The following is a 13766-nucleotide window of genomic DNA, read 5'->3' as shown; positions in this document are numbered from 1 at the left end:
TCAGTAGCTCTGAAAGGTATTCAGGTAGAGGTCCCATAGGAAGAATGGCTGCGGATTTTAGAACCCTAACAACATATAATTTTGTTGAATTTGCATTCACATAAATCCTAGCTTGAAAAAAAAAATGCACCTGCTTGTTTCTATGACAATAGGCAGAGTGAAATCACGCTCATACAGATGTGATGATGACTGCCACTCCGCTATTGCTGTTATTTTTTTCCCTGAACAAGTCATTGAATTCTTCTCTGCTATCTATCTATCAGTAGACAAAACTATGTCACAGAAGTCTAAAGGCTGTTTTGCTAGTGCTAAGAAACCAGAAGACATTATTCTGTTGTTACTCCCAAGACAATGTCTATCGACTCCACTAATTGGATCATCAGTGTTCTTCTATAATTCAGGAGTAAAATATTTTAGAGCTGGCGAGAACAGGATGCCATGGTTGCCTCCTAAATAATGTATATGACAGAACACTTATTGTTTTTAACAAAGGTGATTTTTAAACTATATTATGGTGTGGCTTTACATACAATAACATGTAATCTGGAAGCACCTAAATCATTGTGAATATACATCCTGAAATTATACATAATTCGAAAACTTATTTTTAATTTTTTTGCTTCTATTCAGTAACCATTATAACTATTAAAGGCATTCAACTTCTTAAAAGGCATGATGTTACTATGCATTTTTAAATACTAGATAGTCTAGCTATCATAAAAGTTACAGTAAAAATTAAATTACTAACAAATGTATATACTACCTCATATAAAGTGATGACACCATAGGTTTGAATTGGTTCTCGCCACTGAAGAAATATCTTCTCTTCAAAGGTACTTCCTTGGATGGATTCAGTAAGAACAGCACCTGGAACTAGAAGGGGGGGAAAAATTGATACATATTTAAGTAAACCAAAAACAAAATACATTTTTCTAGACTTGACAGGTTTTTAACTCTCTATTGAGGTGTAAGATTTTAATAGATATACTCCATTTTCTTGCAAACACCTGCAATTTAAAACCATTTTGGCCATACTGTCTTTATAAAGAAAAGAATTTCATCACATTTTCCTCTAAAAAGTTTGAATCAATTAGACAAAACTCAGTATCATCTTGTAAATAAACTTTTTTATTCTTCAGAAATAAAGAAGTATGTGGAGCAATGCGAATTCCCACCCATTGCTTGTGAGACCATAAATTGGTAGAGCCACTTTGGAAAATAATCTGCCTGTACTCACTAAAGTTAAAGAGGCACATGTCATACGACCCAATAATCCCACTTCAGGTATATTCCCTAGTAATATTCTTGCACATATGTACCAGGAGACATAGGTTAGGATGTCAGCATAGTAGCATTTTTAAATAAAACTAATAAATTGGAGAAAAAAAATGGTTTAAGAAATTATTTTATATTCACTCAATAAAATACAAAAACGACTGAAAATCGATTACAGCTTTATACATCATCATGGATGAATTCTATAACCATAACACTGAGTGATAAAAGCATGTCAAAGAAGAATATATATGAACTCTTGGACTTATATTTAATATGTCTATGAAAAGTACACACAAAATAGAAGTTCTACAAAGATGTGATGTAGATGAAATATTTTTAAAATATTTCATTTTATTTATTAATAATAAAACAGATTTGGGGGGCTTCCCTGGTGGCACAGTGGTTGAGAATCCGCCTGCCAATGCAGGGGACACGGGTTCGAGCCCTGGTCTGGGAGGATCCCACATGCTGCGGAGCAACTAGGCCCGTGAGCCACGATTACTGAGTCTGCGCGTCTGGAGCCTGTGCTCCGCAACAAGAGAGGCCGCAATAGTGAGAGGCCCGCGCACCACGATGAGGAGTGGCCCCCGCTTGCCGCAACTAGAGAAAGCCCTCGCACAGAAACGAAGACCCAACACAGCCATAAATAAATAAATAGATAAATAAAAAATTAAAACAGAAACAAAAACAAAAAACAGATTTGGGAAAGTTTGAGGCCATTTTTTAAAACCTAAAGTATGTAACACCTTTTGATTAGTGAGAAAATCTAATTGACATAAGGGAAGATAGAAATGTACTTGCCAATTTTCTACAAAATAACATATAATATTATTTTTAAAATATCATTTATCTCGTATTCATTTAAATTAAGTTTTTGAGTATGCTTTATATGATACACAATTTAGTGTCTAGTGTACCTATCCTATTTATAAACTAGTATATCTGTACTACCTATAAATATATGTATATTTGGGGATGGTGCGATCAAACTTTTTGGTGACGGTGTGAGTAATCAAAAAGTGGTTTGAGAGGACTCAGGCTTCTCAATTTCAAATTTACTAACAAGCTACAGTATTAAGACATCATGATATTGGCATAAGGATAGACAGATAGATCAGTACAACAGAATTGAGAGTACAGAAATAAAGCCCCACATTTACAGTCAATTGATTTTTATCAAAAGTGCCAAGAAAATTCAGTGGGGTCAAAACAATTTTTCCAAGTGGTGCTAGGACAACTGGATATCCACATGTAAAAGGACGAAATTGGTTTCCTACTTCACACCAAATATGAAAATTATACAAAATAGATTAAAGAGCTAAATATAAGAGCTAAAACTACAAAACTCCTAGAAGAAAATATAGGTATAAATATTCATGACATTGTATTAGGCAATGGTTTCAAAGATATGACACCAAAAACAAAAATAACAAAAGAAAATATAGATAAACTGTACATCAGTAAAGTGAAAAGCTCTTGTGCTTCAAAGGGCACTACCAAGAAAGTGAAAAGACAACACACAAAAAGGGAGAAAGCTTTTGCAAATCATGTATCTGTCAAGAGACTTGTATCTAAAATACATAAAGAACTATGAAATCCCAATAAAAAGATAAATAATCCAATTAAAAATGGGCAAAGGATCTGTATAAACAGCTCTCCAAAAAAAGATATACAAATGGCCAATAAGCATGTGAAAAGATGCTCAACATCATTAGCTAGCAGGAAAATGCACATCAAAACTACAGTGTGATAGCACTTCACACCCTCTAGAATGGCTATAATCCAAAGACAGATAATAGCAAGTATTGGCAAGAATGTGGAGAAACTGGAACCCTCATACACTGCTGGTAGGAATGTAAAATCACAAAGCTACTTTGAAAACAGTCTGGCAGATCCTCAAATGGTTAAACACAGATAAATTTACCATATGACCCAGAAATTCCACTCCTACATATATATCCAAGAGAGCTGAAAACACATGTCACTCAAAGACTTGTACACAAATATTAAGAGGAGCATTATTCACAATAATTAAAAAGTAGAAACAACACAAATCAACTCATGACTGTATAAACATATCTCAATAAAGTTTAAAAGATGGGCGCTAAAGAAATGTTTGGTTAGCTTGTGGAGGGTATGAATAGCCCTTTAAGGGTTGGTGAGATCTCCTCAGACTGGAAAGACTGACCAGAATTACAAAAGGACTCATAGGCAATACACATTTGTTTAGTTGAGGGGCTACTTAAAGGTAGATCTAGGACATTTATATTGATAGTTATTCTCAGCAGAAGTAAGGAGAGTTTAGCAGAAAAAAAAAAATCACTGATTCAGATGGGGGGCCTGGGTTCTGATTTAAGACTTTCCAGTGAATAAACTGTGAAATTTGGGCAATTCATGGATCCTCCTTAGGTCTCAGTTGCCTCACTTCTAAAATGAGGAAGTTGGAGTAAGTTGATCCCTAATGTCCAAACTCTAAAAAATATATAAATGTGAAAATAATCGTTTGTCTTAGGTTGAAGGAATTGATGTGAAACTACACTGAAGCAAAGAAACAAAGTATTTAAGAAGTGATGACACTGGTGAGTTCTAAGAATATTTGGATTCTGGACTCTGAGACTAAAATGCTCATCACAATCAGAAGTTGGACTACGATGGGTCATGCCAGAGAAAGCTCTACTAAGTCTCGGACTTCCCTGGTGGTGCAGTGGTTAAGAATCTGCCTGCCAATGCAGGGGACTCGGGTTTGAGCCCTGGTCCAGGAAGATCCCACATGCCGCGGAGCAACTAAGCCTGTGGGCCACAACTACTGAGCCTGCGAGCCACAACTACTGAAGCCCACGCGCCTAGAGCCCATGCTCCACAACAAAAGGGGCCACCGCAATGAGAAGCTCGCGCACCGCAACGAAGAGTAACCCCCGCTCGCTGCAACTAGAGAAAGCCCATGCGCAGCAATGAAGACCCAACGCAGCCAAAAATAAATAAATTTTAAAATAAATAAATAAAATAAAAATTAAAAAAAAAAAGCTCTACTAAGTCTCTTCCTCTTGACCTTGAAAGTGTTTATTTTGACGTCATCAGGTTCCTCACAGGATCAAGATAATTATGATGCGTGTGTGGTTCTATTATTTTGTGATAATATTTCTGAATTGAAAATATTTAGTAATCTATGTACAGATGTAAAGAGGGTGAAAACTTAGAAAAAAACAAATCTTTGGTTTCATTCAATTAGTATAAATTAGAGTAAAATAAAAAAAAAAGAGAGATTGTCAAAACTATATTGAACAGAGGATATTTTAAAAGGATGAATGTAATAAAATGTACTGGAGGGCTTGTAATCATGAAAATGTTAATAACAGGAAAACCTAAATGTGATTCATATAATTGTTGTTAGGTCAGGAACAGATCAAGTGAATTAAAATAAAATACCAGAAGAGTTTTAGTTGAATTAGGGAAACTGGTACCTCACAGGAACTTAGGTCTGGTGCCTTTTTTTAGAAGTTCTAAGAATTCATGATTTGGGATATAGAACCATAATATCTAAGTTTGTGGAACTGAGCCCTATAGTGTCTAGTGACACTCTTATCAGTAATAAAAAGATAACTTTTTCCCACATATTTTCTGATGAAATAAATAATATTTCAATAAAAATATTATACTACAATAAAACTCACAATGTACAACAAATTGTAGCCTTTGTTAATGGCAGATAAGTAAAGTGACACTTCAATTCTTTTTTCTTCAAGCTCGGTAGGTGTTAACAATTTTTCTATTTCTGTCTTTTTTGAAGTCTTTTTTTCTTTTGCTCTTGTTAGGAAATATAATTTGAAATCAAAGTTTTTCTAATGAACCGGATGCCAGTGTGCTATGTAAACAATAGATTTTTATTTGGAAGTAATGCATGCCCCAACTCCAGGGACTAGCAAGATAATTTAAACACACAAACAAAAAAGTGACTTATTTAACCTTACGTTTTAACAGCACTTAACAGAATTATTAGCTCATGTCAATTCGAAACCCAAAAGTGTTGGTGAGTTCATGCTTCAGGAAAACATCTCTCATCTCTAGAAACGACTGCACTTGACTTTCCTCTCTCATTGATGGAAACATTACTGTTGATTTAAGCCTGAATTAAATGATTATCAGCAAATTTTACTATTTTCTTTAAAAACTAATAAGTATTTTGAGTACTTATTACCTACTCAATACCATGCAAATTGCTATAGAAGAAAATTAGATGGCTTCTTCTCTCAAGTGGTTTACAGTTAAGAGGAAAAAATTATATATAACATAATGAGAGAACAAGAAAGGGGCACGATAAGTTCCTCTGAATTCTTACAATAACAATAATAACGTTCACCTATTAAAACGCCCCTCTCTGCAGCTACAAATAGCACCCAATGGAAATGGCTTCTAACCCTAATATGCTGGAGAACTGTATTATTCTTGCTTCTCAGATGAGGAAATTAAGGCTCAGAGATTTAAAGATCTTGTCAAGTGCAAATGAGGTCAGAAGGATGAGAGAGGAATGAGGGTGAGAGAGTTGGAGACAGCTTCATGAAGGATCTGAACTTGAGGAGAACTTTGGAGGGTCGTGGAGGAGATGGAACGTAGGCAGCCAGGTGGGGAGGACGTGCAGAGGAGGACAGTGAGGGAGCACTCAGGATGCATGGAGTGTGGCAGCAGGGCCAGCACCCAGGGCACGTCTCTGCAGGATGCACTGTCAGGGAGGAAAAGCTACCAGGTCTAGAGCCTGGGCCTGGAATACCGAGATATGGGTAAAGAGAGTCACTGACGGCTCTTGTGGAGAGAGTAACATGATGCACATGTATTTTAGAGATTAGTTTAGGGAACAAGTAGAGGGCACTGGAACTGGACAAAGCTGGAACTACAATAAAAGGTTAGAAACTACTACAGAAATTTCAGCATAAAATCTGGATATAGGTAGTGGAAGTTGGGAGAAAAGAACGATCTATTATCATATTATGTGAAGTAAGTCAGACAAAGACCAATATCACATGATATCACTTATATGTGGAATCTAAAAAAATGATACAAATGAACTTTTTGACAAAACAGAAATAGACCCACAGACACAGAAAACAAGCTTATGGTTACCAAAGGGGAAAGGTAGGGGGCAGGGAAGAGATAAATTAGGAGTTTGGGATTAACAGATACACACTACTGTGTATAAAATAACCAATAAGGACCTACTGTAGAGCACAAAGAACTATACTCAATATCTTGTAATAACCTATAATGAAAAAGAATCTGAAAAAGAATATATATATATAAATGAATCACTTTGCAGTAAACCTAAAACTAACACAACACTGTAAATTAACTATACTTCAATTAAAAAGCTGATTGTAAAAAAATACCTCAGGGCAGAAAGATAGAATAGACAGTAATATCAATGTTTATATAAATAAGGCCTCTAGAATACTAATGATCATATTAGTAAGTACTTAGAAGTACTTTGGCACATAGAAGTACAGGCCACAGTTTCTGGAACCAGACCTCTGGGTTTACCATTCACTTTCCTGACTCAGTTTCTTCATATGAAAAACAGAAATATAATAAAAATAATTAAGTCAAAAAAAGAACAATCTAAGATTTTGGAAGTAGCAACAACAGGAGTTAGGACCAAATTAAATACAAAAATGCAGGGGAGGAGGGGGCCAGAAAAGACCTGCTGACAGTGCTGAAACGTTCTTGAGTCTCTCCTGGGAGACAAGGAAGATCTGGAAGAAACAGAGATAGGGCTTCCATGCTCAGCCTAGACTGAGTGACTCGTATCAAACTATACTTCTTACAAAAAAAACTGGAATAAAACAACTACTTGAGAGCAACCAACACAGGCAGGATTTGAGGGGCTACAAAAAAAGAAAAGAGAAGATGTGGTCGAGCTTTCCATTTACTCTGGCTGTTTCCATGTTTTTATTTTATAGCAACATGCTTGGTGTTGCATAGGTCATCAACAGTCAAAAATACTTTGTCAGCTCTTTAAATGAAAAAATAGTGTTGTGATAAACATTTAACACATGTTACAATCAATAAAGATCATAATCAGCTGCTTGAAGAGAAAAAGGTGAAATCTATTTTTCCCAGGAGTAAGTAAGTAAGTGGCGCCCCAGGTTGTTTGCCACTTACTCTGATGCCTGGCAAATGAATTTTAAACCAAATATATGATAAACCACCACTGTATTTTATGTGTTACATGGACTCATTATTGTACATGAAAGTCCCCTGTATAATCAGTGTAAAAGCACATTTATACCTATGCTATGGGATTCCAGGTGTCATTTCACCATTTTAAATTATTTTAGAGGCTTATTGCAATTGTGTATTTGCTTTTTTTGATGAGTTGCTGGAGACATGCACTGTCTATTTATTGAATTCTTGGTTACTGAGGTCATATCCAATTACAGCATTGTTCCTATGGAAAAGCATGATCTATTACATGACCACCGACCTAATGAGGTAATTTCTCAGCACTGTGTTGAACAGCAAGGGCAGCCTCTATTTGGGGCTGAATTTTTATCTGAACTATGAAAAATGTTTCAGAATGCCGTTTGAATAAGCATTTCTTATAAATAATCGAATACCCAGAACAACACCTCTTCAGTCCAACATGATGATAAAACTTGAATGAAGAACTACTTAGAACCATACAGAATTATCATATGTAGAAAAGTAATTATATGACTCATAAAAATTAAAATAAGCTTCTGAATCTTTATTCCCTTTACCCCTTTTAATCAGTGCTTCAGTATACAGCAGCACAGATACACATCTGTGTTATTCAACCCAGTAAGTAATTCTTCCTTCCATTTTCAGTGTAAAGATATCAATTAGAAAGAAACATGAGCTGGTTTTTTGAAAGACTGTATGTTTCCCAGAAACATATCACTTGAAAGTACTCACGATCTTCATCCGTCTGTACTACGAGTTCTTGGCTCTCCTTCCGTCCCTCGGGATTCATGAGGATGAGTTTCACGCTGACGTTGGTGTAGGGGGAGAGGTTGGTGATGGTGTGTTGAGGGTGTGAGTTATCCGTGTCCCAGCTTACTTCTTCTCTCACTTGTTCCTGCCCTCCGACCTTGTAACAGTAGTGGACTGTGAGGTTGTAACTATGGCAACGAGTCACGTTATACCCAAATGGCTCCCAGCGGAGAGTGATTTGTCGAGATTTGACTTCGACGACTTCCAATTTTCTTGGGCCGCGCATGGGATCTAAGATGCAAAAGAAGGAAAAAGAGAACATAAGAGAAAAGAATAATAAAAGTTCCAGTGAAGCCCAGGTATCACAGATAATCCTCCTTATCCCCAGTATCTTGTCTTCTCTTCTTCCATATGAAAAAAACCCGTAAATCTTAGCTGGGCATGAGGCCACCCAGAATAAGGACTACAATTTCCAGTCTCTTCTGCAGTGAGGTCTATCCTTCTACCCAAGTTCTGGTGGGTAGCACACAACATGAGACGTCAAGAATGGTTTCTGGGTGGTGTCTTTGAAAGGAAGGGGCTCACCATCCTTGTTCCTCCTTCCTTCCTATTAGCTTGATTGAGGATAGGGTGTCTCACGCTCATGCAGCCATGATGGACCATAATAGGCTTAAACATTAAGAACTCAAAGCAATGATGATGAAGAACCCAGGGTTCCTGATAATCACTGCACTACCATACCAACCCTGAATGGTATACTTCCAAAATTTTCATTAGAGAGAAATACAGTGCTTTTACTTAAGGCTCTTTCCTCTGGGGCTCTGATACACAAAAGCAGTCTTAATGCTAATTGATGTATATATTTTTTATCTTTTTAAGTTAATTCATCATTATGTAATTGGAAAACAGAGTAAAAGCTTGAGAATTCAGCATGAAATAATACAATGATTAAAGAGCATAAACTTCTGAACAGAACTCCAGGCCTTTTCGGGTTGTGATTTGTAGAGAATTACACGCAGTCAATGCTGAAGTAGTTCTTTGCTACCCCTGAAGTCCAAGCTCCAGGGACAGAGTTTTGAGCTTAGAAATCTAAATGAAACGCAGGGACTATAAGCATTCTGATGGGCTTAAAAGAAAGAATATATACAGAGAAGACTTTCTTTTTATGCATATCTATTCTTTTATTGAAGTATAGTTGATTTACAATGTTGTGTTAATTTCTGCTGTACAAAGTGATTCAGTTATACATATATATGTATATATGTACACATTCTTTTTTAATATTCTTTTCAGTATGGTTTATCATAGGATATTAAATATAGTTCCCTATGCTATACAGTAGGGCCTTGCTGTTTATGAGAAAGCTTAAACTTGTTTATGAAATGATGATGAAAATACAGTAATACTAACTACAAAACATTTACTGAGCCCTTATTATGTACCTTACACTTTTCTAAGAAGTTTATCTTTCACGGGTTTGGGGAAAAACTAATCTAAAATACTTTGCTTTAGTATATCCATACACACAATTGATCCATATATTTTGATTTTTGTTTTCCTGAATGTGGTCACCATTTCTGAATATAAAGAGATCTATAATTGGAAAGTGAAAATAAGCATGAAAACTTGAGAAATAATAGCTACCATGGGTAGAAGGACGTGCTCCCACTCCCTCTTGTGAGAACACCAGAATCACAACTAACTGCTGAACAATCATCGACAGGAAGACACTGGAACTCACCAAAAAAGATACCCCACATCCAAAGGCAAAGGAGAAGCCACAGTGAGGCAGTAGGAGGGGCGCAATCACAATAAAATCAAATCCCATAACTGTTGGGTGGGTGACTCACAAACTGGAGAACACTTATACCACAGAAGTCCACCCACTGGAGTGAAGGTTCTGAGCCCCACGTCAGCCTTCTGAACCTGGGGGTCCGACAACGGGAGGAGGAATTCCTACAGAATCAGACTTTGAAGGCTAGTGGGATTTGATTGCAGGACTCTGACAGGACTGGGGGAAACAGAGACTCCACTCTTGGAGGGCACACAAAAAGTAGTGTGTGCATCGGGACCCAGGGGAAGGAGCAGTGACCCCACAGGAGACTGAACCACACCTACCTGCTAGTGTTGGAGGGTCTCCTGCAGAGGCGGGGGGTGGCTGTGTCTCACTGTGAGGACAAGGACGCTGACAGCAGAAGTTCTGGGAAGTACTCCTTGGCATAAGCCCTCCCAGAGTCTGCCATTAGCCCCACCAAAGAGCCTGTGGTCTCCAGTGTTGGGTCACCTCAGGCCAAACAACCAACAGGGAGGGAACCCAGGCCCACCCACCAGCAGACAAGAGGATTAAAGTTTTACTGAGCTCTGCCCACCAGAGCAACACCCAGCTCTACCCACCACCAGTCCCTCCCATCAGGAAACTTGCACAAGCCGCTTAGATAGCCTCATCCACCAGAGGGCAGACAGCAGAAGCAAAAAGAACTACAATCCTTCAGCCTGTGGAACAAAAACCACATTCACAGAAAGATAGACAAGATGAAAAGGCTATGTACCAGATGAAGGAACAAGATAAAACCCCAGAGAAACAACTAAATGAAGTGGAGATAGGCAACCTTCCAGAAAAAGAATTCAGAATAACGATAGTGAAGATGATCCAGGACCTCGGAAAAAGAATGGAGGCAAAGATCGAGAAGATGCAAGAAATGTTTAACAACGATCTAGAAAAATTAAAGAACAAACAAACAGAGATGAACAATACAATAACTGAAATGAAAACTACACTGGAAGGAATCAATAGCAGAATAACTAAGGCAGAAGAACGGAAAAGTGACCTGGAAGACAGAATGGCGGAATTCACTGCTGCGGAACACACTAAAGAAAAAAGAATTAAAAGAAATGAAGACAGCCTAAGAGACCTCTGGGACAACATTAAGCACAACAACATTCGCATTATAGGGGTCCCAGAAGGAGAAGAGAGAGAGAAAGGACCAGAGAAAATATTTGAAGACATTACAGTCGAAAACTTCCCTAACATGGGAAAGGAAATAGCCACCTAAGTCCAGGAAGCGCAGAGAGTTCCAGACAGGATAAACCCAAGGAGAAACACGCCGAGACACAGAGTTATAAAATTGGCAAAAATTAAAGACAAAGAAAAATTATTAAAAGCAGCAAGGGAAAAATGACAAATAACATACAAGGGAACTCCCGTAAGGTTAACAGCTGATTTCTCAGCAGAAACTCTACAAGCCAGAATGGAGTGGCATGATATACTTAAAAGTGATGAAATGGAAGAACCTACAACCAAGATTACTCTATCCAGCAAGGATCTCATTCAGATTCAACGGAAAAATCAAAAGCTTTACAGACAAGCAAAAGCTAAGAGGATTCAGCACCACCAAACCAGCTCTACAACAAATGCTAAAGGAACTTCTCTAAGTGGGAAACACAAGAGAAGAAAAGGACCTACAAAAACAAACCCAAAACAATTAAGAAAATGGTCATAGGAACATACATATTGATAATTACCCTAAACGTGAATGGATTAAATGCTCCAATCAAAAGACACAGACTTGCTGAATGGATACAAAAACAAGACCCATATATATATGCTGTCTACAAGAGACCCACTTCAGACCTAGGGACACATACAGACTGAAAGTGAGGGGATGGAAAAAGATATGCCATGCAAATGGAAATCAAAAGAAAGCTGGGGTAGCAATACTCATATCAGATAAAATAGACTTTAAAATAAAGAATGCTACAAGAGACAAGTAGGGACACTACATAATGATCAGTGGATCAATCCAAGAAGAAGACATAACAAGTATAAATATATATGCACCCAACAGAGGAGCACCTCAATACATAAGGCAACTGCTAACAGCTATAAAATAGGAAATTGACAGTAACACAATAATAGTGGGGGACTTTAACACCTCACTTACACCAATGGACAGATCATCCAAATTGAAAATAAATAAGGAAACAGAAGCTTTAAATGACACAATACACCAAATAGATTTAATTGATATTTATAGGACATTCCATCCAAAACAGCAGATTACACTTTCTTCTCAAGTGCACACAGAACATTCTCCAGGATAGATCACATCTTGGGTCACAAATCAAGCCCCAGTAAATTTAAGAAAATTGATATCATATCATGCATCTTTTCTGACCACAACGCTATGAGATTAGAAATGAATTACATGGAGAAAAAAAGCAAAATAAACAAACACATGGAGGCTAAACAATACGTTACTAAATAACCAAGAAATCACTGAAGAAATCAAAGAGGAAATCAAAAAATACCTAGAGACAAATGACAATGAAAACACAATGATCCAAAACCTATGGGATGTAGCAAAAGCAGTTCTAAGAGGGAAGTTTACAGTGATACAAGCCTACCTCAAGAAACAAGAAAAATCTCAAATAAAAAATCTAATCTTACACCTAAAGGAACTACAGGAAGAAGAAAAAACAAAACCCAAAGTTAGCAGAAGAAAAGAAATCATAAAGAACAGAGCAGAAATATATGAAATAGAAAAAAAGAAAACAGGAGCAAAGATCAATAAAACTATCTTTGAGAAGATAAACAAAATTGATAAACCATTAGCCAGACTCATCAAGACAAAGATGGAGAGACTCAAATCAATAAAATTAGAAATGAAAACGGAGAAGTTATAACAGACACCGCAGAAATACGAAGCATCTTAAGAGACTACTACAAGCAACTCTATGCCAATAAAATGGACAACCTGGAAGAAATGGACAAATTCTTAGAAAGGTATAACCTTCCAAGACTGAACCAGGAAGAAATAGAAAATATGAACAGACCAATCACAAGCAATGAAGTTGAAACTGTGATTAAAAATCTTCCAACAAACAAAAGTCCAGGACCAGATGGCTTCACAGGTGAATTCTATCAAACATTTAGAGAAGAGCTAACACCCATCCTTCTCAAACTCTTCCAAAAAATTGCAGAGGAAGGAACACTCCCAAACTCATTCTATGAGGCCACCATCACACTGTTACCAAAACCAGGCAAAGATACTACAAAAAAAGAAAATTACAGACCAATATCACTGATGAATATAGATGCAAAAATCCTCAACAAAATACTAGCAAACAGAATCCAAAAACACATTAAAAGGATCATACACCACGACCAAGTGGGATTTATCCCAGGGATGCAAGGATTCTTCAATATATGCAAATCAATCAATGTGATATACCATATTAACAAATTGAAGAATAAAAACCATATGATCATCTCAATAGATGCAGAAAAAGCTTTTGACAAAATTCAACACCCATTTATGATAAAAACTCTCCAGAAAGTGGGCATAGAGGGAACCTACCTCAACAAAATAAAGGCCATATACAACAAACCCACAGCAAACATTGTTCTCAATGGTGAAAAACTGAAAGCATTAGTTTGATGCTCTAAGATCAGGAAGAAGACAAGGATGTCCACTCTCACCACTATTATTCAACACAGTTTTGGAAGTCCTAACCACGGCAATCAGAGAAGAAAAAGAAATTAAAGG

General features: G+C 37.0%; 1 protein-coding gene across 7 annotated transcripts in view; it reads right to left on the bottom strand.

The window, feature by feature from the left end:
- Positions 1–13766, bottom strand: part of PTPRM (protein tyrosine phosphatase receptor type M) — a 742498-nt gene that overhangs the window by 305660 nt on the left and 423072 nt on the right. For all 7 annotated transcript variants that reach the window (XM_082353481.1, XM_082353483.1, XM_082353486.1 and 4 more), the window contains exons 8-9: positions 8203–8511; positions 764–873 (exon numbers count right to left, since the gene is read on the bottom strand). In XM_082353481.1, the coding sequence (XP_082209607.1) occupies positions 764–873; positions 8203–8511 (419 nt within the window). The remainder of the gene's footprint in view (positions 1–763; positions 874–8202; positions 8512–13766) is intronic.

The sequence above is a fragment of the Balaenoptera borealis genome, assembly GCF_965194805.1.
Source record: "Balaenoptera borealis genome assembly, chromosome: 14".
NCBI classification, from domain to species: domain Eukaryota; kingdom Metazoa; phylum Chordata; class Mammalia; order Artiodactyla; family Balaenopteridae; genus Balaenoptera; species Balaenoptera borealis.
The sequence above is the reverse complement of the archived record's forward strand: the minus strand, read 5'-3'. Positions and strand labels throughout refer to the sequence as shown.